Consider the following 21,394-nt stretch of genomic DNA (forward strand, 5'->3'; position numbering starts at 1 on the left):
CAATCAGGGCCATAGAGGTTTAATTAGGACACCGAGATTCCTTCTGGGAATTTTCACAACCCAATACTTAATTGGATCATTCCAGTAGTTTTGGACTGCATTTCAAACTTTTACACAACATATCAAATAAATAAATAAAGTATGCAGTATTTCTCCATCTGCACTTTATTCCCACTTGAAGGGGCGAAGTCTTTGAAACAGCTTTTATAACTCCATGTTAAGAAATATATTCTATAGGCCCTCGATTCTTCTATTTATTTTCTCTATATAAATTTACTTCGACTGAAATCTTTAGTAACTCAAGTTAGTAAGTGGGAGTTAAAGTTAAAGTTTTTTTTCCTTTTAACTCCAATGTGACTTCTGACGTTAGCCGCTACACGCGCTGGTCTCCTCTCACCGGACACTGGAGCGTCTCTCTTCCTCGTTAGCCTCCACAGGTGTGGATGCATTTTCACTGGCTTTTTATTCATGACCAAGTTTACGGTCTAATGTAATTACATTTAGTACTTTACCGACTTGTGGTCGTAAACTTAACACTTCCGCTCCTCCTCAGAGTTTAACACGTGTCGAGTCTAATAAAGCCGGTTCGCAGTGACATTAGCTAATGCTAATGCTAACGTCGAAATTATCTCAAGTATCACAAACTTTCAAAAATCGCGAGAACCAGGAACGGGCGAGAGAAAACCGAGTACACCGTCAACACAAGAGCTGCCAACGAACTCGTCCAGACCGGAGACTGTAAGAGGCTAAACGGGAGGCCAAAACACGAGCGTCTGAGTCTGGAAACACACGAGAAGTTTGAGACGAGACCAGACGAGATTTAGATTTCCAACCAAGTGATAGATGGACACAGCACATGCATACACGATGCAAAATGATGACCCCTTTGCCCCAAATAAACCTCGTCAATGAAAGGGTTTCTTTGTTTTACTACAAACAAACAGTACAAAAACTCTTCATACCATTTCAACATTTTCCATTTTTCAGTGGCTGAGAAAAGGTCACAGCTTAGAAAAATATGCCTGTAAAAAGGTCAATAAAATGAACCCATTCAACATTTCTTGTATTTAACTTTCTACAAACTGGCAGAGCACATGAACATACATTTCTAAATAAATTGCAAATCATGGTTTATTTACAGGGTGTCAAATGGTGGAGAATTGATTCCTCAGTCCAGACTGAACTGGATATACATTACAACAATCATACATTGTCTGAAAGCCAGTGACAAAGGGGACATCGGCCCATGTGTTCCAGATGAATGAATGTGTGTTGACAATAGCCCTCTCAGCAACACGAATGTCTTTCAGAGGCAGTGTTTGGAGTTGTTGGTTTAAGTCCAGTCCCCTCCTCTTCCTCGAGAAGACGTGTGTCTATAGTCCATGAAGGGTGGAGCTAATTATGTCCATGAACGTGGCCTCTACACAGTAGCAGAGCTGGACATCAGGGTCAGCTCCGCCATGTTCCTCTGCTGTCCTCTGGGGTAAAGTCAGCTTGGAGGAACCTCCTCCTGGAGCCGCACCCCCCTGAGGCTTCTCCTTCAGATACTGCAGGCCTGAGGCAGGAACATGACAAACTTCTTATTAATGTTACGACTTAAACACTGTTAGATCATTTATACTATACTCTGTCATATGTCCTCATTACATTTGTATGATTCAGACTGATCTACAGTACAGATTAGTTTGCAGTTCCTAGTATGTACATACTGAATATCTAGAAATATTCTTCATCATATGTCATGTCCACATCCAAAAATGTAAACATCAGGGCACATGCACAATATAACTTCTTAATTTTTCTGTCCATGTGGTGTTATCATGCAGAGCCTCTGAATAATCACTTTTCAAAATCGACACGCTTTATACACATTATCTATAATTAGGTTTCCCGAGTCAATCTGCAAGATCAGTATTTAAGGCTAATTAAGGCTTTATTTTATATAATTGGATGTGATCTGGCACACAAGGATGCATTTTCTTAATGAAGAAATATTCATCAGCGTTGGATTAGCTTATCAAATGGAATGTCGGCCTACTTTAGGTTAAGTGAGCTGATACATTATGTAGTAGTTTCCTTTTTTTAACCGGGACATTCTTATCTGTTTTATTTGGTCTAACCCCACGAGTCGGTAAAGGTCCCAGTTAGCTATAGTAAAGGTCAACCAATATTACCTAATGACAAATTGTATACTGACGAAAAGCCCCCCCACCCCAAGTGACTAACTATACTTACGCGCGATAAGAGGGTCAACGTCCCTGGCTTTGGTGGCAACATCGGAGGCACAGACCTGGCCCACTTGTACTAGCAGACCTGCGACGTCATCATAGAGCGGAGGGAAGGCCTGGCAGAAGGCCACCAGGCACGGCAGGATGGGCATGAAGAAGGAGAAACGCTTGGCACGAGTCAGCACTAAAAAGACAGAACGCACGGTACACAAAAGAACTGCGTGAACAACGAATGCAGTGGCAAATAGGCTGGTACACAGTGTGCACTTGTGTAGTGGAGAGAGAGGACGCTGCACTAACAGCCGAAGGACAGATGGTGGCAGCCAAATATAGGGATACAATTATGAAGACATACTGTATCACAACAGCTGATACAACGTGTACAGACTGCACTGCGAGTTACGGTATACAGCGAGTCTACTGGAAGCAAAGTCAATGATGGCAGAAAAAGTAGATTAAAAAAAAAAAGAAGTATGATGAGTAAAAGAGGCCAAAAACATGAATGTATGAGATGTAAAGACAAGAAACAGTTCAGTTCACTGACCTGTGAGGAGGGTGCCCATGACACTGACGGCCAACCTGGCCACACTGAGAGACTTGGGTAGAGCGTACTGGGTGCACAAGTACGACAGCAACTGGATTGCAAAGATCTGTGTGGACACATGGGTTCAGAACCGCTACACATTTTTCACCTCATATTTATGGAGCAAATATGCAAACAGAGAGCACCCAATAGAGCGGCTTTAAAAAAAACTAAACGTGTATGTGTAAGAGAGGCTCTGGCACAAGCCCACGGCCAGCAACGATTCAAAGCCAGGAAAAAGAGGGGAGATGAGAGGGGAAGGGAGGGGAGGGCTCACCTGCTTTTCCAGCTGGGGCTGGGCCAGCAGCTCTGGGATGAAGTCCAGACAGATATGGATGGAGGGGATGCCTGCCACAGTTAGAGGCAGCAGAGCTTGAGGGTAACCCTGACAGAGAGAGGCACAGAAGACGGAGGAAGCAGCAAATATAAATCTTAGAACGAAGAAAGGAGGGATAAGGAATACACAGTAGATTCAATCAAGTAATCATTTGAGCACACAAGTACGTTTAAAATGGAACATGTGTGTGTAAATACAAATGCACACAGCAGCTTCTGCTCGGCAGTGTGGGTTGGATTGGTGGGTGGGTGGATTAGAGTGACAGAGGGGGATTGGATTGATGAAGTTCCAATCAAGTATGGCTGTCTGCTACTTTTGGGAGTGCTGCAGTCACTTACCACTAATGCCATGGCAGAATGTGATGACTAATGGGGTCAACATGACTCGGAGGTATTTTCAGTAAATGTGGCACAATCCACTCAACGACTCACACAAAGGGTATTTGCATGATCACATTCATTTCCAACGGCAAACATTTGGAGGGGAGCAAGAAAATCTAAGCATGCAGTAATGTGAGAAGAAAGAGCCTGAACAACACGTGCCCCCTGTTAGCTTCTGATTCAGCCCTGTCACAACACTCAATTATCAATTCATTTCAATTGGCTTTAACGGCATGACGTCTGACGTGCTGCCAAAGCACAATTATGAAATACAGTGAATAACATCAACAAAAGCAAAATAAAACGGAGCGAGAACAAACTCGTGAACAACAATTTTATATAATAGAATAAAATGGAAAATAATCTGGTACTTTTGTACGCCTCTTTTGTTGTGGAAGGAACTGACATATTTAGCAGCAAACACTGCACAGTCTTTCTTCTGAGGGGTAATTTCTTCCTTTCTGCCAGACTTTGGAAATCGGGGCAATTCTCTTCAAATGTTGGGAAGAATTCCTCCCTGATACTTCTGTAGTTGGGACATTGTGTTAGAAAGTGTAATTCTGTCTCTACAGCTCCCTCATCACAATGACAGCACAGCCTGTCTCTACTGACAGACTGTGGTCACTCAGTCTGTATTGTGCCCCAGTATTCTGGCCTAAAGGGTTTCGGGTTTTCTTTGCACCGAGAGAATACTTTTGCAGAGCTCTGCATGCAGGGTTTCAACTGAATTGTTGTCCAACCATTTTGTAGTAAGGGACCCCATATCTCACTGCCATACAATGCAATCGATACCATAACTGATTTAAATATTTTGAGCCGTGCCCTGTTTGCTTTCTCTTTTGAGTTCCTTCACGGCAGAGCAGAAGTTTCCAGTGAATAGGTATTTGTCTGATCTATTATAAATGTTGAGTTATTTCTCTGTAACCATGACCTTTTCTGGAATATCTCTCTCTTTTATGTTTGTGACTCTGTAAACCTGCCAGCCTTCTGACTGTGACAGTAAAACAAAAAACATCAAGTGTACAGTCCACTTCATCGTCTTCCCATTGCGTTACCTGAAAGTGGACCAGCTTGGCAATGTTGGGGTCGGCAATGAACATCTGATGCAGCAGACAACAGATGAGACATTGCACCTCCCTCAAGTCACTGAATAGGCCTCCCTCTGGCTCGGCGTCCTCCACGCCCCCTCTGGCTCTCGGCCCCAGGCTTCCCTGTTTCGATTTCCCTGCCAAGGGGGCCCTAATGCTACTCAGCAGGCTCTCTGTGTTGGCCCCCAGCTGCTGCTGCTCTTCGGAGGTTGGCAGACACACTTCCAGGAGAATCTGAACTGCTGCGCTGTCCTGAGGTTTAAATAGAAAAGAGATGTTACCATGGTTAGATGTGAAAGATAATCTCTGACATATTTGTTCGGTGCAATTTCATGCCATATTATTTCTGCACCATGCTTCACAAAAACCCCACGACATGAGATTATGAAAAAGTGAAGTCTGAGTATGTGAGAGAGACAAAGTGCGTCTGTGTGTCAGTTGCTGGTTGAAATACCTGCGCAGCTAGAAGGGCGTTTTTCAGCTCCTCCCTGGTGACCTCGGGTGTGTCTGGCTGTCCGGGCACGCCCAGGTTTGAGACCGTCTGGCTCTGCCGATCAAAGTCAGCCGTCTCCTTCAGGTGGCAGTGTAGGTAGGCTTTCGAGGCCAGCAGGTAGCCATTCAGCATGTGAAGCACGATGTCCATCAAAGGAGGACACCTTGCAAAACAAATGTTTAGAATTGAACCTGCAATTTTATTTGTACTGAAAGTGTTTTTTTAATAAAAAGTAAAAAAACACTACCTTTGTCAATTCCATTTGTCTTAGTAGACCGACATACAGCTACAATCATTTGATCGCTAAAATTTAGAAAACTTCATAATTTTAAAGTTTAAGGTCTGTGTGTATGCAGACATCCAATGTAGCATACACAGAAGTGCCTCCATGTGCTGCGTGTGTCCATGTACGGCCCTTTAGAATATGTCCCGTAGTTACCTGTACACCCGTTGATCACAGCGCAGCACAATGAGAGGGTCCACCATCAGGTCGTTCTGCGTGTATTGCTGCTGCCTGAGCAGCTTAGCTGAAAGTTGGAGGGCGTTTACCGTCATCACCCACAACCTGCAACACAGACACCAGTTTACACTTTTCCCCCTTATCACTCGTTTGCTGCTTTTTTTTTTTTTTGCCCAGCGCTTGGAATAACAAAGGATTTCATTTCAAATTGAGATGTCAAAGATTGGTTAAGTCTAACATTTGAAAAGAGTGACAGCTCATAAAGAGACATTATTGCAATTTTTAAAAGATGATCGTAAATTGCTGGTTGACAAAATATCGTACTTATCCAGATTAACTAATCATAAACTGTCAACGTTTTTTCCCCCAATAGATTTATTCTATTTTGATGCTTCTAAAATATGAGACTCACTTCAGTAGGGGTTTGATTCAGTTACTCACAAATTAGTCTGTGGCAGCTTTTCACCCTCAATCTCTCTTATCAGACTGATGCTAAACTATGAACAGCAGGGTACGATGTGAACGCCAAGCCTTCCTGCAGCTTGCCGCATTGGCATATATCAGTGGATCTGTGTGAAATTTGACACTGCTCCTTTCCTGCTGGGTAAATCAGAGCCCAGCCCTCTGCAACATTCAATACTATGAGAGGGAGTGAGGAAGAGAAGAGTGGAGGGGGCAACACTCCCTTACATCTCCCTCATGGAGAGTCTCCCTCAGTTTTCTTGCCCTGAGCTCTTCTGCTCACGGAACACTTTTGGATCGATAGGACGTCTGCTCAGAGCTTTGGTAACTGTGCTTCTGTGGGCCCCGGGGCAGAGTGAGGGTCGCCCTTTTCTGTCCAGAGAGTTTGCTCAGGCTGACAGAGTTGTTTGGCTCAATACCTCTGATCTATTCACACAATAATCAGTGAGCGAGCAGCCTCGGGTGAAGGGCAACAACTCTTGTTCCACAGGTCTCCCCTTTAATCCATTTACCTAGTCTCACAGCAACTTTACAGCCTTGGGAGAGATGCCACCAAGTCAAGCGCTACTGTTAACCTTTAACTGAAAATACATACAATTAAAAATCTAACCAGCAGGCACAAGTATCACTTAATTCATGGATTGGATATTTAGATTTTTGTTTGCTTTTTTTTCTTCTTACATTCAGCAAAATATCTCAAATGCTAATGTATGAAGACAAGATACTAATTTGGTATATTATTGATTTTGAGCCCCAATACTCAAGTGATAACACTAATGTGAGGCCTCAAGGTAGAACAACTATATCCACTTGTTATATCAATTATATGGATCTGATGTAAAATTGAAGGTAAACTAATTTAATTTCCAATTACCACGATGTATTATTCCCATGTGACATTCAGTGGTAATCTCACTTGAGGCTGTCACTGTAGCCTTTTCTATCCTTTGACACAACATTGAATGGTGTCCAGAACATGTACCTGCGGGGCATCACAGTGTTGAGGCCCATCCAGAGCTTGTTAAGTGTCTGCAGTATTCGGCGGGGCACAGCGGGCTCCAGCAGCAGAGCCATGCTGGCAGTGAGGGCCTCCGCATAAGGGATCAGGTCTCCAGGTGACAGCAACGTTAAATGCTCCAGGATCCGCATCAGCCTGGGACTGCTGGATGGTAACTTCTGGAAGGCTGGGGGGGGATGACAGCTCAATTAATCTTCAAATTTGAACCAAATGTGCACACTGACATTAACTGAAAAAGGAAACTTCTGGAGTAACAAATAGACAGTTACAACATCTGGAAAATACATTTTCTTTAGACTTAATGGTGGTGAGAATAACATTAAATTACAGCAATGCTAACCTTAAACCTTAATCTATAAAGAAAGTGTCAATACACAGTTGGGCATGGTTGCATAATAACATAAAATATAAATTTGTAAAGGTATACATATACACACACACACACACATTAACCTGCATAATGGTGTGAAACCGATTATCCGTCACACGTTTGCATTTTGTCAAGGATCTCTCAAAGAAAAACCAATTACAGCATAATCCTCTAAACCTGGAAGGATTAACTATTGAGATAAGATCTCAGTTTGATAATGGCTTGCACCTGTAAATGCATTACACAATATTAAGTGTCTCTTCACTGTTCCACTCAAACACTGCTCTCTTACCTACACAACCCTGGCTCCTTGGTTACCATTACTGCTCTTTGACCGCCTTTACTCTGAGCATTCTCTTTTCAATCTCAGTTTACATTTGAATTGCATCTATAATCCCCCAAAAATATTTGTTTTTATTGACCTTATGCAAGGTCAATTTTAGCAAAGGCATGGGGGCTGAGAACTACCAGCCTGAACCCTATTTCTTTCATCCCTGATTCCCATCCTCCTCACCCTGGTGGAGCTGGCTCTCAGTGTATCTGCAGGTGTTGCTGGGGAGCATCATCTTCCTCAGCAGGGGCAGGGTACCAGTCACCTCCTCTTCACACACCCAGTCCTCCACTAGACATAGATGGGGGTAGTTGGTGGCCAGCAGCCTCAGCAGGGAAGAGTGCAGACCTGGGAACAGGGAAAGAGATAGATGGGTTATTTGTAAGTCTATAACCCACAATATTTTGGTGTAATTCACTTTCTTGGGTGTTTTTCCATTTATTTCCAAACATAAAATTCTTATTTGTTTCCAACAAGGGATGATCGTTCACAATCTTTATCACTTCCCACAAAACACAGCAATTACAGTTGAGAGTAAGACAAACAAACGGGATGCTTTTCCGCAGGGTTATCCCTGCAATCTAGGTTTGTAACCAGTGTGCTCCTTTTGCAATACTATAATAGTAAAATAAAATGTGGATTGAAGTCCATGTCTCACCCCCTAGCTCCTGCTGCAGTCCCTGGGCCTGTGTAACCAAGTACTTAATGGGGATCTGGTCCATCAAAGCTGCTGAGTACGACTTTGGCTTCTTCTGCATCAGGGCTTAAAAAAGAAAAAAGAAGAGGAAAATGTTGAGTGAAGCAAAGAAACTATAAGACAGGAAATAGAGAGTTTGATAACATAAAGCAAGAAAAGGACAAGATGGAGCATAAGTGTTTTATTTGGCAGTGTAAGGACGCCAGAGCCACTGTGCCGATGCGTTAAGAGGAGCGGAGGTGATTTTTCATTGACGTGGGTTCATTACCACTGCTGATGGGCTTCATTACTCCTTCCTTGAAGGCTGCGGGAGCACTTGGGTAAACACAGCAATTAAAGAGATGGGCATAAACTCTCACATAAATCTGGCCTAATGAAGGGCAAGAGGAGCGCTCGTCATGGGAGAGAATAAACACTGACTAGGCTAACTGCTAATGCTCAATCTAACCTACAGCTGTCCGAGTTAGCTCAGTTCCCGCAGCCATTGTACTTGGCTCTTTGTCAGCCATCCATTTATTCTCTATGAAGCGGCCAACATTCAGTGCCAAGAGAGAAAAGGATGAATGACTGCACATCCAGAGTGAGAGCATCTCCTACAATTTAACAGAGGACAAAAGCTGACTTTCTCCTCTCACTGCCTGACAAATTCCCTCTATCCCACATACAATGCCTCCTTCATTGGAGGAGATGACAATGGATGCACTTTAGACAGGCAGAAGAGGAGAAAATAAGAAATGGAAAGGAAGTGAGCCGACAGCCCAGAGGGAAGTCTGGCACAGTGCAGTGGTATATGGGACACGGTTATTGTCTCGTACATACCCAGTTGTTTGGTGCTCGCTAACAGGTTCTCCTCATAAGACAGGATGTAGTAGAGGATGAGGAGTCGGGTGGTGATGGAGTAGCGCTGCCGTCCTCCTCGACTCCCCTCCCCTTGCTAAGCAACAGCAAAAGAGAAGCAAAACAACAGCAACAGGTGAGGGACGGGCAGCAAAGCAGGGCTCTGCATCGTCAGTGAAGGAGTGATGGATACATTCAAAACAATTAATCTGCGATATAAAACCCTGGAAGGCTTGGAGCAACAAGCAAGACTTGTTTTTAAAATACAAAAGAGTTTTAAAGACAAGAATAAATCTGATAATAAAGGCAATATTCTTTAAAGAGCCACTGAAGAGAAGGAACAAACTCCAGTAATTATGGTCAAGGCAAATGTTCTAATACTAAACACACACTGTCAGATATCATCAAATTAGCATATGAAGTATTAAGAACACACCACTGAAAGAAAAAAAACTTTTAGTTTCAGGTTTTTGCAGTTTCCGTGAATCCCTGAGGCAGACTCACCCCAGCAGAGCTCTGGAAGACATTGAGGATCTCCTGCTCAGTGATGGGCTGGTTGGTGGCCTCTGGGTTGGCCTTGGATGCTGGAGTGAGGATGGAGTTGATATAGGCGTCGATGAGGGGAATCAGTTGCGTGTGCATGGGGGTGGTTGTCTCACAGAGCTGGCGATAGATCCAATCCTGGAAGACGCACACAAGGACAGCACCGGATGGCAAAATTCATTAAAAAAAAAAGACAAATAAAAATAGACATCTACCCGTCATTGAGCCATCGAGCGCTCATTTCCTACCTTGATGGACACTTTGTGCTTGGTGAAGGCTCTGCTCCGGAGCAGCTGGTAGATACAGTGAATTGGGAGGAATCCTGTGATGTTGGCACTTAAGTTGTTGGTCACTGCGACCCTCACCGCATGTGCTGTAACCACCTGAACACCAGAAATAGAAAAACAAGTTATAAATATAACATACAGGACTGTCTCAGAAAATTAGAATATTGTGATAATCCCCATACGTGTGATTTAGTTTACTGAACCAAGCTGAGTGTTTTTCAAGGCTCAGGAAACCCTTGCAGGTGTTTCGAGTTAATTAGACGATTCAAGTGATTAGTTGAATACCCTACTAGTATACTTTTTCATGATATTCTAATATTTAGAGATAGGATATTTGAGTTTTCTTAAGCTGTAAGCCATAATCAGCAATATTAAAAGAATAAAAGGCTTGCAATATTTCAGTTGATTTGTAATGAATCCAGAATGCATGACATTTTTTGTTTTTTTAATTGCATTACACAAAATAAAGAACTTTATCACAATATTCTAATTTTCTGAGACAGTCCTGTATACAAAGCACAGCTACAAATTCTGTACAGTTCAATGTCACATTTTAGTGAGAATGCGCACAAATTTAAAAGTAATTATTTTTTTTCTGGCTGCTTCACTGCCAACCTCCTTTCAATCTTCTACTGAGAGTATGATAAGGTGAACATTCTTGATCGCCAATAACCATGAACAACATACGTGTAAGCAAACATAACTTACTGCACCATATGATGAATATATGCTGTTATACTGAGGTATCTATACCTTTACCCAAAACTGCTGTTTAGTGTTAAAAAAATTCTGGTGATCAATTTGCGAAGTCGGACCTTAGTTGTTTTCTCTCCTGCGATTAAGATGCAAGAGCAGCTGGAGAATATTTTTTGCCAGGATTATCGGTCTAAGTTTCTTATTTAATTATCTTATTTTTTGTGAAATCTGTGAAACAGTTTTCCTGGGATCATTTTTATAAGTTACAATTTTTTTTCATCTTTAAAACAAGGCAAATATTTTTTGGGGGTTTCGATAATTTCTGAACTAAAATCATACACAAACATACAAATAAACCACTGAACACTAGAATTAGCAGGAAGAAAATGTGCATAAGGATTTAAGGATGGCAACTTATGTACCTGTTCTGTGAAGATCTCCTGTGTGAAGATAGTCTTCATCTTGCTGAGAGAGCTGGGCTTGATGGCAATCTGTAGAAAGTTGAACATATATATATATATATATGTAACATCAACAATGGTAGGTTTTCTGTGAGTGAAAACAACCTGCAGGCAACAATGCTGGTATTTTGTAATTCCCTCCTTTCATATTTCATAAGAAGAATTCTACATGGCAGGCGCAACATTGAATTGAGAGGATTGCCCTTGGGGGGGAAACAAACAGGCTCTAAATCCAATTACATTACACATCTTAGTGGAAATACACTGAGACAGGAAAACTACTTAGCACACAGGCAGGAAACAATAGTGCACTTAATAAGAAATAAAACAGCAAATTGGCCACGGGGTATAGAGTGTTTTGGTAGATATGTGTGTGCTGCAAGTCTTTCATCAGTGATATGGTCTCTCTATGCTTCACTGCTGCAGTGGAGGAGTCGGGCCAGGAGCTGGTCAGCCAGACTGATGTATTGATCACTGCCTCCCTCCCACCTCCCACCTTACCTTCATCCCCAAAGTAGAGCACACCAACTCAATAATGGAGCTGAGCTGGTTGCTATGGAAATACATGGCAACCAGTAATAGCATCTCTCCAAAAGAAGCGGATACGCCTGCAGCACTGTAAGGAGGAGGACACACACAAGCATGTGAGGAGAGTGAGAAAAGACACTTGGACTTGTGGTTAATCTTGTATGTAACAGGACAGAATCTTAAACTCATTAAGCTAGTTGCATCAACCCACACACACATCACACCACCTCCTATCAGCCCGCATCCCTGTCATCGCCCCTAAAGTCGCTTAAGACACACGCATTCATATGTGCTGCTGCAGTTCTAAGTCATTGTTAGGACAGGCCATATTAACTTCATTTTAACAAACAAAAGCTTTGCTGAATGTATGAATCCCATAATAATAGGACATTTGCTGAAGGCAGCAACACAACGCCGTCACAATGCTAACAAGATCAAACTATTTAAAGTATTAGACGGTGTTTGTGTTAAACACATAATATAAGGAGCCTCGTCAAAATGAGCATGTCTGTCACAACTACAAATCATTTCCTCAACGTATTCAAAAAATGCTACAGTTGCTTAATGCCGCATTATAAGTCACTAAATTACTCAGTAAAACGAACCATTCCATCATGAATGAAGTCGTGATGTGAGCACAGATGTGTTTTATGATTCATAAACAGCTTTTTTAGTTGGTAGAATATTTAAACCTTTTTTCTGCTGAAATGCAAACTGCATGCAAAACCCAGAGACACCTTCCAATCAATTATTAAATAATAAAGACACTGCTTTTTGAGAAATGGTGAGCAGGTGAGCTCTATGTAATCTCAGTGTTAATGGGTTAGATATAGGTACAAAATGTATGTAGGACATACCTCTCAAAGTATTCCTCCTCTTTGATCATCCAGCTGAGCCACATGACCATCAGCTGTTCCTGCTCTGGAGTGCTGGACACAGACACAGATAATAATGCTCACACTCCATGTAACAAGGCGTTCAATTCCAAAAGCTACAGAGAAGAGTTCTGGCTGCCAGCTTACGTTGGCAGAAAATCAAAACTCAAGACCACAGTTAATTGAATAGGGTTTGTGATCCAAACCTAATGATTTTTTATGTGTTTGCCGAATAAAACAAAGACTTCAATAAGTCTAGCTTCGTGTACCTGACCAGCGTAGGGAAGGCCAGCAGCTTGCAGAAGGACAAAGAGACAAAGCGGACGCCGGCAGGAGTGGCCGGGGGCCGGCTGGTCATCAACTGAAGGAGCTGCTCTGCCTCTTCATCTGTGGGTCTATAGAGGGATCATATATCATAGAATACTATCATTAAGACATCAATGTTTTAGAGGTAACACTTTAAACAAACTCACTGACTGTCACTGACATTTCTAATCTAAAAAAATATAAAATTAGAAATCCTGATTTTCCAAATCGCAGATGAAATATCAGGAGAGCCTCTGCGTCCTCTTTGACCTACCTGAGGCCGGCGATGCCCATGAGGGCACAGTAGAGCCGGAGCAGAGCGCTGGCCTTCACCACGTGCTCCTCTCGGAGGCCAGAGTAGCCTGAGCTGACCTCCTCTTCCATACCGCCGTCATTGGGCACGTGGGTGCTGCGTGAGCGTGGCAGGATGGCGACGAGCTCCAGCAGCAGCTGTCTGCGCATCTGCCACAGCACCGAGCTGCTTTCTCTCTTTCGCTGGCAGCACAAAGAGAATGACATCAGTTAGCTGCTGCGCCTCACTTACACTTGGGCTCCAACCAGTGAACGTTTGGCCTTGTTTAATGATAAATGACAAACGTATAACAGGTTAACAAAATTGTCAACAATTCATTTTCTGTTGAGGGCCGAAGACCGAATATGGACAGAACGTTTCATTACGTTTCCCCAATGCTGCAGAGAGGCTTCTCTACAGAGCTGAGGGAGTCTTATGGTCTACACAAGAGAAACAAACAAATGATAGCATTTGCAGTGAAAGGCTGATTTAGAAAAGTATCTCTCTGTCTCCATGAACTGCCATCAGATGGAAATATGCATGATGCCATGTATATTTTTGTGTCATGATTTAAACATTAGCGTGAATGTAGGACTATTCAATTCAAGATATGCGAATTAAAACAGAAAAAAAGGTCCCACAATGGGCAAGAGAATGTATTATGTCAAGGAGGGTCCTCACAAGTATAGAAAGAGAAACCTACATGTTTGAGAATGTGTCCATGTGTTTTTACATGACATACACATTAAAAGCCTCAGCTTCATCCTGACTGAGGCGATGCTTCTCCTACTACTACATACACACAACATGGACATATTATCTAATCAAAGTCAAGTCATGAATCATGTAAACATGAACTAGTTTAACTTAACACCATTACATCCAGCGGACTCGGATGAGGTGTCCGCCCTCACACGGCGAGACTCTTGTAACGTGCACCGTGAACACAGCACAACATCTTGTCCTGTCAGCTCACTGCTGCCTCTGCTCAACATGCTGAAACTAAGTGATCTCAGTGGCTCTTACTGCATTGCAATCATCTCGGTGTTAACTTACCAAACTTCTTCTGCGACCAGTTTGGTGTGTACAAACTGGAGTGTTTGTGAGTGCGCGCCTAATCAAACAGCAATTAATGGAGTACAGAACAAAGCCTGGACCCTCACCTGTTGTCCGTTGCGAATGAACATGCCAAACCAGGTGCGGACTTTGCTATTGGTACCCAGTAGCAGACCACTGACATAAGAGACTAGCGGACTGACTGCCTCATCTGGTGTATCTGGTCTGTAGTCCAGAGTCAGAGCCACCCCCAGACCAGGCAGGTGACACTCCTCGACCTGGGAATACACAGAAGAAACAAAAACACTGTCAATTACATCACTTTCTTAGTAAATGCTTCTGATGGCATACGTTTATGTTGAAAACTAAAAAAGACTCCTCAGAGTTCAGTATGTAGAAAAGCTCATATTTGGCATTTTTGCTTGAAATATGACAAATAATTAATTGATTTTTAAAATAGCTGCTGATTAGTTTTCTGTTGATCGACGAATGGTTTTAGCTCTAATACCCATCAGTCTTCAGCAGCCTTTGTCACGTGTCCCTGCATGTTATCTGCCCTTTAATCCATCCTCGGGACAGTTTTGAGCAGAGTATAAGTCCTGTTGATGCACTCTTCAGGAAGGCAATACATTTTTACTACCTCTCGGGGCCTCGTTCGATAACTGACCTCGTGCTATAACCTTCTTGAGAGCGAGGTGGGGGGGGGGGGGCAAGAAGACAAATTTCTCCCTCTAGGGATAGTATCACAAAGTGTACCACAACATATATCAGTGAAGGCAAAAGTCTTTCTAACCCGTGTTTGTGTGAAATAACTAGAGAACATAATGTTTCTGGCTAAACTGAACCCATCACTATTCAATTAATGTGCTTATTATTTTCTTGATAAATCAATTAGTCGCTTCGTCGATGAAATGTCAGTAAATTGTAACAAATGCTCGTCTTAGTTTCATGAAGCCCAGCGTGTTTGTTGTGTTGTCCCACTAACAGGTGAAAACCCAATTATATTAAGCTTTCTATCTCAAAAGACAAATAATCATAATAATTAAGATGCTACAACCAGAGACAAATTGACAGTCTTGCTGAAACCATTATTACTATTAATTTTCTGTCGATTGGCTAATTGTTTAATCGACTCATAGTTTCAGCTCTATTTGGTGTCAAAAAGTTGTCTTTGTGTGTAAGATCATAACAACTCAACATGTATTTGTTGGCAAATCATTCTTAAATAAATCTGTGTAACACACAGCTTAATTATTGTACAGAATATATATAAATTCTAACATTAAGAAGATCAGGTTGATGACACTATTTATGTTAAACCGATTTTTTTTTTTTGGGCCACTTGGGGAAAATGATCATGATTTTTTAAGTTCATCTGGTAACATTATCATTCATTGACGTTGTGTTTGCATCCATTAGCTATCTAAAAAGCAAGATAATGGGAAATATCTGTCTCTTTAGCTGCTAAATGCTCCACTTTGGTCACTGAGTGTGTCTGCTGTTTGGTGCTGAGCAGGTAGTGTTGGTAACAATAAAGTTGTGGGTCTAAACTATTGGCTGAAAGTTGCTATAAAGCTTTCTAAAGGTGCGGGGAGCTGCAGATCTAGGTGATAATTCTCTGTTAACAATGTTTCAAATAAAAATGTGAAACCTGTGACAATGTGATCATAAAATATCAATTATAGTCCCTATAAAGCCATTATGTTCAGCGTTTGAAAATTCACGACCGTGGCACTTCCGAGGAGGTATAAATGGGGAGGCATGGCTCGAATGACTCAAATGTCTTCGGTGTAAAGAGAAGCTGCGAAATCAAGGAAATGAAAACAAGTTACAGTAAATACTTGTGTCGAGATCATACTTACTGTTTATATGAGACCATGTTTTTGCAAATAATTGACAACATTCTAAACAAACACCATGTAACAAGTATTACTTTTAGTTTACACATGCCTAATTAATGTGAACAGAATAGCAGGAGAAATGCAGCGCAAAAGCATCTCAAGCAGAACACAGCCGCGTTGATGGATTCTCTCATCTGAACTAGATCGGCTTTGGGAGGTTATGTAGAAAGTAGGACGCTGGTGTTACATTTGTGATTGTATTAATAGTGTGACTGACCACCATCGCTCTGATGTTGAGGGCCTGTGAGGGGTTCATCTGACAGAGCTGCCTGAGGGCTTCAGTCCTGCGTCGACCACCCACGCTCTCCTCATCCTGACGCTCTCCATTCTTTATCAAACCTCGACAAACTGCAAAGACACACATGCACATTTAAGGAAACAAGCAGCATAGATCACCCTTAAAAACAACATAAGTTAGAGTTTCCTGAATTCTTACATTTTGATACTCCCATTAACAACATGCTTACTGAGTTGTCCCATTACAATCAATACATGATAATGTTATGTTTGCTTTATAATCCTTGCTTAAAAAGGCAGTAAGACTGTTTCATTTCTCCAATGGCCAAGTCATGTTCCTCCATAAATACCCCGAACTGTAGAATCATGACTCATTTATTTGTCTGTAAATAAGATTTAACAATCATCCCAAGACAGCATTGCCAGAGCCTTATCTTACATCTCATTTCTCATTGTACTTTCCCCACAGCTGACAGTTTAAAGGCAAACCGTTCATGGTTGGTTGGGACTATGGCATGCACTGAAGTGATATTAGTTCCCATCTCTGCCACTTCTAGATGATGGCATATGCCACAGAGGAGTCAGTGCAGTTAGGCCGGGTAACCAGCTCTTGTTCAACATGACAAACATTGATGCTTGTAGACAGAGCCATTTCCCACACTTCACCCCGAGATCAATTCATTTCACTTTCAATTCAGTGAAACAAAGTTGTTTCCTGTAACGGAGCCAAAGGGATGTTGACTGCTATGTAGTGCACACAAAAGCTACTGACTTAGATCTGACCCTCTTTGTGTTAAGGAAGCACCGGAGACGGCGGGCGTTTTCTTATAAGGAGTCTGTCAAAGCGCGCGCACACACACAGCACAGAGCAAGACAATAATGTCCATCAATCAAAGACAAAGACACACACACCCTTGGACCAGTGGCATGCCTGGAATTAGAGGGGAAACAGATAAACTGGGAAAGAAAACGTGATGGCAACTCAATAGTGATCTGCCTATAACTATAATGAAGCTATCACAGAACGCTTCAAAAGGTAACGTGAAGTAAAGCCGGATTTCTGCCTCAGTAGGAGCACTCACTAGCCATATGAAGCTCGTACTGGCAATTAAACAGACACTCTACCTCAACATTATCAGCAGAAAGCATGTGCAGTGTTGCGAGACAGATGATTTACTGCACCTTCATTGAAGCTGTCAGGGACGTTGGCAACCAACAGACACAGAAACCAGTCTCCATTGCGGACATGCAGCAAAGCCTCTGCCACGTCCACAATGGGGAGCAAGGAAGGCAGCTCTAAGAAAAGGAAAACAAAATAAACACATTCATTTGTCAACTGCAGAGGACAAAAATCACTGAGGTGGGATCATTTCAGGCTGGCTTCACCATTAGGTAGTTTTGCTAATATACAGCTAATGATGCAGCTAATGTTTGCTTATATAGATAGATATATGTATGTGTGTACAGAAGCCATTATATTCAGCACCATCCCACTTCCACAGCACATTTAAAGGTAAAACTACAAAGAAGATAAAAAGGAGTCGGGTACCTGCTTGTAAAATGCAGAGGACATCAGCGACCTCGTCCAAGTAAACGGGGCTTTCAAATAGTTCAGAGGACTTTAAGAAAAACTCTCCATTTGAGTCTACCACCTGAGAAACAACAAGGGAATGAGAAACATGGTGTGGATCAATCATCCCGAGTCATCCTATTAGATGAAGAAGCAAGTGTTGAAGGGCAACAGCAGTACAAAGAAACATATAATTTGTCAGTCAGTGTGAAAGCAGCTGCCAGAAATTTGGGAATCATTTCAGATGCAAACGTAAGCTTTGATGAACAAGTAAAGGAAGCTGTGCAATCCTGCTCCTTTCATCCAAGACCCATCTCAACAAGTAGTCGATCTTCAATCATTCAGTATTTTGTACTAAATCATTCGTGCTTTAATTTCCTTATATTTAGACAACTCTGTCTCTCTATATTCAGGCATGAAAGATGTCTCTACATCTCTATACTATACAAAAAGCAACAGCTCAGACGGGCCGCTGAAACTTGCCCCATTTCTGCAGCGTCTTGGTAACCTCTCATCAGTGCATGCCAGGACTAGCTTTAAAAACAATGGTTAACATCCTTTTGCACATATCTTTGACTTTTGTTAACATGGTTTTGGTATTCACTTCATAAGAAAAATACATTAACCATTTTGTTTTTTACCATTCAAGCTAACTTCACTGATGTTTTCAATGTCCTTTGATTTACTGAACCGTGTGGGGACACCTTATACCGTACCTTATTCATAATAGCCAACAGTTCACTGAGGGTTAGACGGAGTCTCCTGAGAGGATCACTGTGTTCAAACTCCAGGGTCAGGCCGTGCTGTAGCTGTGACACCAGGATGCTTTCTCCATTCGAGCCGCCTGCCTTGTGCCTGGCGGAAAAGACAGCACATTGTGTACAGTTGGACAGCTGTATTGACTTTTTTTAATGAAGAGACTGTAGTAATACTCATGTCACCAGGTGTATGTCAGATATACCTGAGCTGCTGCTCTTTTCGTGCGTCCTGCTCCAAGGCGTGAAAGTCCACAGACAAAAGCGCTACGATGGAGTTGACAGCTTCCACCCCGGAGAGCAGGCGGAGGATGAGCTTCTTGTCTTGTGCCCAGGACTGGCTCTGATCAGCTGGGGCACACAGAGCCATCCTCACCAGGCAGGGCAGCAGCAGCCTCAGCTCAGGGTCACTCAGGGCAGCCAGCCGACCCACATCCACCTTCTGCATGGCTTCAAAGGCATAAGAGCTGACAAACTGCAGCCCTGCACTGTTTGCCATGTCTCTGCAACTTAGCCTGGATGGGACAGGCGAAGCAGACAATTTAAGAGGACGGCATCTGATGGCATAGGAAGCAAATAAAGTAGACAGTCTTCTAGTCCGGGAATCTTGAGTGGTATGAGCAGATGCACCGATAGCATGGTTTAGCAAACACTACATAGACTCTAAACAACTCAAGAGTTCAGCTGACAGAAGAAGCTGAGTTAACTTTGTTAGTGCCAAACTGCCAATGCATTCATTTCTCATTTCACTAACGTTCATAAATATCTGAGTCTTACGTAATGTCAAGTTAGCTCATGTTCCCATAGTTTTGGTTATTAATATGCTACATAATGTAAAGGTTGTTCATATAATTATAACGTTGCTAACAAAACGAAGTGAAGGCTGGCTATTGCGGCTAACTAACGCTAATGTTAATGCTAACTACTACTGGGCAGGTAACACAATAACTTACGAGAAATCTTCCCACCCCAAGTCAACACATTATTCCGATTCATGCGTAGCACTTAGACGCGTTCAAAAGCAGAAGCAATATCGTAAGATACAGCCAACTCCAACTGTTAAGCTAACAGCTAACCGGCAGTAGCTAACACTCATTCACTTATCAGCTGCTGTTTGAGCGGCGCATGCTACTAGCCAGCTAGCAGCTAGGCTAGGCTAGGCTAACTGGTCATACGATAATACTCGCATGTGCTGTCTGGTCCGTCTCTGCCGTGTAAACATTCAACGTAAATACAACAATAATCATCTTACCTCAATTCTTAGGATGATACTTAGAACTAAATTTCACCACAGAGGCCTCCAGACCTCGGGCTCTGTTGTGTACCGTCAGCCTCTAATGTTATTGGGAGTCCAAAGCCAATGAGTGAGAGAGAAGCTCGTCCTAGCTGTTCCGGTAGCTTTATGGAAATGTATTTGTTTTTGCAATGCTCAGTCTATTATGGTTTCCGCATATCCACTTGTATCTCATCTGTAGCTACAGTGATTACTATGTCAGTGTGACAGTGAGGGAGCCGGTCGAATGGGCACTGTGGAGCAGCACTGACTGACAGCACTGACTGGAGGCAGTAACGTTACAACACTCCCGGCGATGCCCTGACTGCAGGCGGTGGTGCGATCAACATGGGCTGGGCAATGTTGACACATTACACGAGTGTAATAGAACAACTTATTTCACATGCACAACAAAACCGTGGCTCCAGTAGAAAGTTTCAGTTGTTCGGCTCTTTGAATAATGCAAACAGACCTCTTGCTGGTGACGTGTGAAGATTAATTTCTGCACCATAAATAACACATGGAAAATAAGACAATGTGGATACCCGCTGGTGTGTTATCTTTTCCCCAAGCTCTTGTCGCTGACAGACCCGATATCCATATCTGGTTACGGTGCAGATATTAATATATTATAATAGCATTCAAAGGTCATTGAGAGTGTGTTGTATTTAAGTACCCTTTCTTAATTATAATATCTTATAATGTGACGTGGCATATGTTTTACAGTTACATGAGGCCAAACAATTACCTCTGTCTGATTACATTTCTCTCTTACATTGTGTAGAGTTTTACCGGCCAGTCACTGTGACTGTAAATTACACTACATTTTCAAGGGCACATTGACAGCAGTTGCTTAGGGATGAAGGAAAGCAGAGCAGGACCTCTGTGTATTTAAAGGCCGCTGACAGCAAAGAAAACTGCAGCAAATTCTCAAAAGAATGAATTGCCAGCTGCTTCAACACGACCTCAGGGCAATTTAGCAATTTACACGTAAAGATATCCGACTCTGTTTATTATGCAGGGTTATTCCGCTGCCTTTCCCACTTGTGAACACAAAAGTGAGTGTGATAACAAGCTTGCAGACCCACTGTATAGTAGAAGCAGATGGTTACTGCAAACAACCATGATTTCTCAAAAAGAAAACATGGCAACGGACTGAAAATTAAATTTCAGGGTTTTATTTCAAATTGAATGTATTTTCTACACTCAAAAGAATACCACATACATTTTGATGCCAACAACTATTGGCTAATATGCAAGGTTAATAGCAATAGGAGTGGATTTTTCCAATATTAAAAGCACAGCTCAACCTCTGAACAGGAGAAATTCA

The 21,394-nt window shown here is 42.3% G+C and overlaps 1 protein-coding gene across 1 annotated transcript; it reads right to left on the minus strand.

The window, feature by feature from the left end:
- Window positions 1–982: 982 nt before the first annotated feature.
- Window positions 983–20,252, minus strand: ints2 (integrator complex subunit 2). Its single transcript, XM_079171259.1, has 25 exons — window positions 20,044–20,252; window positions 18,998–19,306; window positions 18,753–18,891; window positions 18,016–18,118; window positions 17,649–17,762; window positions 16,447–16,577; window positions 14,436–14,606; window positions 13,255–13,475; window positions 12,944–13,069; window positions 12,657–12,728; window positions 11,773–11,887; window positions 11,233–11,301; window positions 10,076–10,210; window positions 9,789–9,965; window positions 9,267–9,381; window positions 8,409–8,513; window positions 7,934–8,098; window positions 7,014–7,215; window positions 5,549–5,674; window positions 5,071–5,272; window positions 4,584–4,868; window positions 3,089–3,196; window positions 2,773–2,878; window positions 2,236–2,412; window positions 983–1,555 (listed from the first exon to the last, which is right to left on the minus strand). Exons 2-25 carry the CDS (start codon window positions 19,288–19,290, stop codon window positions 1,374–1,376), a joined length of 3,639 nt encoding a protein of 1,212 aa, XP_079027385.1. The 5' UTR covers window positions 19,291–19,306; window positions 20,044–20,252; the 3' UTR covers window positions 983–1,373.
- Window positions 20,253–21,394: the final 1,142 nt, after the last annotated feature.

This window comes from Pholis gunnellus, assembly GCF_910591455.1.
Source record: "Pholis gunnellus genome assembly, chromosome: 13".
In the NCBI taxonomy this organism is placed as follows: Eukaryota; Metazoa; Chordata; class Actinopteri; order Perciformes; family Pholidae; genus Pholis; species Pholis gunnellus.

Bases quoted from the DNA above. Each gene is read 5' to 3' on its own strand.
- ints2 (XM_079171259.1), bottom strand. From the start codon at position 19,290: ATGGCAAACAGTGCAGGGCTGCAGTTTGTCAGCTCTTATGCCTTTGAA. The intron at 16,578-17,648 runs GTGCAGTAAATC...GTGTCTTTGCAG, and splicing joins CCCTGACAGCTTCAATGAAG to TTTGTCGAGGTTTGATAAAG. The intron at 2,879-3,088 runs GTGAGCCCTCCC...GTGTCCACACAG, and splicing joins AGCCCCAGCTGGAAAAGCAG to ATCTTTGCAATCCAGTTGCT.